General features: G+C 34.2%; 1 protein-coding gene across 1 annotated transcript in view; it reads left to right on the top strand.

Moving 5' to 3' along the window:
- LOC103770581 (sodium channel protein type 1 subunit alpha) overlaps window positions 1–4,930 on the top strand; it is a 59,532-nt gene that overhangs the window by 23,405 nt on the left and 31,197 nt on the right. The window contains exons 16-17 of the mRNA XM_008937846.1: window positions 286–642; window positions 1,341–1,823. Coding sequence (XP_008936094.1) covers window positions 286–642; window positions 1,341–1,823 — 840 coding nt within the window. The remainder of the gene's footprint in view (window positions 1–285; window positions 643–1,340; window positions 1,824–4,930) is intronic.

Genomic DNA, 4,930 nt, shown 5'->3' with positions numbered 1-4,930 from the left:
CGGTTCAGATGATTTTCACATATAAACCCTAGATTTTAAATTCCATCTAATATGACTGGTAGCTTCTTTGGCCTTCAGTTAAAAACGATACTTCGAGGACATCAAGCTCTACCTTCAGAAAATTTTGTTGACTGAACTTTCAATCTTTGTGCTTTTAGACAAGAAGTTACTCTTAACGGCCATATTGGGACATATTTTGCAGTAATATCCTTCCACAAATTAACTTCAAAATGTCTTTGTGTCTTTCTTGCTTGTTATCCTAACATTATTTTTCTTGTCTTCCAGTTGAGAGTTTTCAAACTGGCAAAATCTTGGCCAACTCTAAATATGCTGATTAAGATTATTGGCAACTCAGTGGGAGCTTTGGGAAATCTGACCCTGGTGCTGGCCATCATTGTGTTCATTTTTGCTGTGGTTGGGATGCAGCTGTTTGGGAAAAGCTACAAGGAATGTGTCTGCAAGATCTCCAGTGACTGTGAACTTCCACGATGGCACATGCAAGATTTTTTTCATTCTTTCTTGATTGTGTTCCGAGTGCTGTGTGGAGAATGGATAGAAACAATGTGGGACTGTATGCAGGTTGCTGGCCAAGCCATGTGCCTTACTGTCTTCATGATGGTCATGGTGATTGGGAACCTAGTGGTATGTAATCAAAACATTAGCAAAAAAATTTAATTGGTGATAGAATGGGCTCAATCCTGAAGTGAACTAAGTACTGTGGTTCTGCTTCAATAAAGCACGTAGGTAGTTTCAAGGGGTGCTTAAAGATAACCTTAAGAGTTTTTTTTTTTCAATTAAGAACAAAGTATTCTGCAATATAAAAATCATAAGAGTGTTGGAGCAAGCACTTAGTCACATTCTTAATTTGTCTTTTGAGTCCTTGAAATATCTTGTGCTTCAAATAATTTTAGTTTATGGACTCTTTAAAAAGCATTTGCTGTGGATTTTTAAATTTTTTATCCCATGTAACTAGTCACCTAAATAATCTAATTTCTGCTGTGTGATGGTATGTTACATTTTGAATGATACTGAATAGCAAATCTGTTATCTCTATTTTGAGGTTACAAAATTTGGCTTAAGAATATTTATATACTGTGGGAATATAGCTACACATTAATAGATATTATTTGTAGGAATACATTTGAATAGTGAACAGGATCTACAAAAAATTTTTAAAACTCAGATTTTTATGAAAAAGAGAAAAAAAATTTCACAGTACTTTTCTTTAGTTATGGTGAATTATTAAAATTTCAGTCTTTGTGGTATCTAATATGACACTATAGAACAAAATAAATGTCCTTTGTTGGGATGAAGTCTAGAAACTTTTTTTTTTCCTGCAGGTACTGAACCTATTTTTAGCCTTGCTTCTGAGCTCATTTAGTGCAGACAACCTTGCTGTGACAGACGATGACAATGAAATGAATAATCTCCAAATTGCTGTAGCAAGAATGCAGAAGGGCATAGATTATGTGAAAAGAAAAGCACGTGAATTCATCCAGAAAGCTTTTGTTAAAAAACAAAAAGCTTTAGATGAAATCAAACCACTTGAAGATCTGAACAACAAAAATAGCTGTATTTCTAACCATACAACCGTGGAACTAAGCAAAGACCATGATTATATTAAAGATGCAAATGGAACAACAAGTGGCATAGGCACAGGCAGCAGTGTGGAAAAATACATAATTGACGAAAGTGATTACATGTCATTTATAAACAACCCAAGTCTCACTGTGACAGTGCCAATTGCTGTGGGTGAATCCGACTTTGAAAATCTAAACACAGAAGAATTCAGTAGTGAATCAGACCTGGAAGAGAGCAAAGAGGTATTTAGATATTTTGTGTATTTCTGCCTGACCTAATGTATATTTTCCTTCTTTTTTCAGCATAAGCCAGTGTATTTAGTTATTGATCATTTGCTATTTTGACAGTTCTTTGTGCATGGGCATAAATGAGTGTATAAAAGGGTGGTTTAATTCTTGATGAACAAAAGTGCAAGAAAGGTTTAAAAATTACAGTCTTCAAGAGGAGATAAGAGACCAGACAACGGGAAAAAAACTAATCCATAAGAACCATTTATGGTCTATATGTCAGTTACAACAAGTAGTCAAGCAAGGCAGTGCATTAGCTACAACCTTACTCCACCAGAAACTTTTGTTTGCCTCCTATAACAAGGGGTCCCATGAGCAGTGTCATACATCTCTCTGCCATTCAAAAGATCTCACACCACAGGATTTTTTTGAGAGAAGGTATAACCAAAAAATATAGAGATAATATATGTATTTCCTTTAGACACAGGAATTCTTTTGGATTTTAAAATTGTCAGCTTTTGTAGGCCTAAATTCCCATAAAAAGAAATTTTAACCATAGACTCTTCCATACAACTTCAAATTCAGTTTGTTGTTAAAACTAAAAAAAAATAGTATCGACTGACAAAAATATCTCATGTTGCTAGGGAAATGCCAGAACAGGCTACAGATGTAAAGTCTTCATGAGAAATGTATTTTTAAAAGTCATATTTATGTTATAACTTTTCCCTTACATGATGTTTTGTCTGTGGTGGTTTTAACAAAATAATTTAAATGGATTTGATAATATAATTTGCGAAACAAGTACACACTCAGTGAGTTAGCTTTTTGACATTTTAGTCAAATCAGCAAATTATTTTTCCAGATTCAGAAAAATTAATTTTCTGAACTCAGGAACCTCAACCTTAAACCAGCTAGTTTCCATTCTGGTAGCATTTGAGTTTCTCATGGAATAGCTCCTCTTCTCCCACCACTGTTTTATTGCTAACAGTACTTCAGGCATCTCATTTTAGGCTAGCGGAATTCTGTACTGCCATCACTTCATTGTGCATAAAGAGTCTCATGCTGTCAAGAAAAACCTGGCATTAAGCTAAACATAAGGAAACCTGTACAAAGCAGCCTCTACCCATAAAAGCATATTTCAGAGACAATATTGTTCCCATTTCCCAGTTAATATTGATTTTCTTGTTAAATATTAGTTAGAGTATCCTATAATTTGTCTTTGACTCTAGCTTCTGAACTGCTACTGTGATAGAAGATTTAAGAATAGAGCAGAGGACGTAAGGAACTTGCCCCAGCAGGAAGAATTTCTAAATAAAACAACAATTAAACCAAGATCCATAGCAGAAAAATGATGACTAGTCATCTTCTCTCCCCACAAATACCTTAGTGCTTTCAGGCCAATCTTCCCAAGCCATCACAGACCAAGAAGTCAAATGGAGTAACACAAGCAAGTTTATGACTAATTAATGGGGAACAGATTCAGTTTAGTAAATGTGCTGTTACATGTAAGACCAGGGTTACCTTTTATCCCACTGAGAAAGTACTATGAACTTTCTGGATTCCTTCAGAACCTTATGAAAGAGCATCTCTGTTTTATACATACACATTTTTTTCTGTGGAAATTCCATTTAATCATGCTGGTTTTCAATTTGAATTCAACTTCTGTTTTTACATTGGCTGTTAATATAGTAAGACTGTAGTAAAGGAATTATAAACACCAGCACAGTCGAGTTTTTGATGAGCCTACTTAGAAAAGACTGTATGGATTCTCTGCTTTTAATGCCAGAGGGCACTAACAGGAAAGTTAAAGCCGGCTTTAGACCATGTTGAGTTTTTCTGCACCATTCCTGGAGTTTTATAGTGCTAGCCAGGATACTTCTTTTGCTGACTGGGGGAGTGGGGGTGGGGTGCGGTGCTGGTTTGTTTGGTTTTTCAGCTGAGGACTCTTTTCTCAGTTAGAAAAGTAACAAATTAATCATCCTAAACTTATAAAATACTGTGAATTTCAAAAAGCTTAATTTCAGTGTACAAAATGTAGCTGAGAGTAATATTATAGAAAATCTGCTTCTTAGAATAAAATAGCAAAATAAAGTGAAAAGTTTTTTTTTCAAAAATGAAAAAGCTTTGTTCTGAAAATTGAGAAAATAGTTTTCAAAAGTAGTAAATTACACTGCAAGGGATTATTTGTGGAAATTGAATTACAAGAAGTGTACAATATTTTTTTGTAAATATATCAGACAGGCAGATATGTAATGTAAGTTGGAAAAAAGTCTCTATACATTGTTTCTTGTGACAAATAATGATAGACCTTGAAACTGGATCAATCATCAACCCATTTTCCTGATAAACTTGAAACATTGTTCTTCCAATCTTTATAAATTGTTTCCTTCACAATATTTACTCATTCTTTTTTCTACAGTAACAAGAAGTTAGACTGCAACTAGGCTCCAACTACATGTTACAACATTGAGAATTTTTAGGATGAGGTTTAGCTTAAGTGTATTCAGTTTCTTAAAATTTGCTTTCCACCTTCCACTTCTCTCTCCTTATGCTCATCATGTTATAGAAAAAAAATTATGTATTAGGCTGTCCTTAAGCTACATCAGCCTTACTGTATGCAGCTTCTTCTTCATTCTGAGCTAGACTTTCAGCAATTTTAATCTGAACTTGCTGATCTCCAAAGTATACCCTTCTCTGCTGATCAGTGCTTTTTTTCACCCTTCATTTCTCTGAGCTCTTACCTCATTTATATAGTTATATTTAGACTCTTACCAGCTTTTCAACAGACACTAAAGATTCCTGCATACATATTTAAGCTTCATTATTTCTATGTAGGTCAAGAGATCATTGCCACTTGTGGCTAGTCATGGAAATAAATCTTTGTAGGCTTGGCATTCCTCATTAATACTTTTCAGTTTAAAGCCTTATATATCACAGATACACCCTTTGTTTACTGGATTCTTAAAATGCAGAAGTGAAATTTTTGCCGTCTTTGGTATTCCACTTATCAGAAATTTACTTATGTTGAATACTAGAACATTAAAAAAACACAGCAGAATTATTTACTTATTCTGTATACAACTGATATTTCCCTTCCAAACATTTAATGTGTATTTTGTGAT

Source organism: Merops nubicus, unplaced genomic scaffold, assembly GCF_000691845.1.
Source record: "Merops nubicus isolate BGI_N331 unplaced genomic scaffold, ASM69184v1 scaffold7503, whole genome shotgun sequence".
NCBI lineage: Eukaryota > Metazoa > Chordata > Aves > Coraciiformes > Meropidae > Merops > Merops nubicus.
This window is presented reverse-complemented; position numbering and strand designations above follow the sequence as displayed.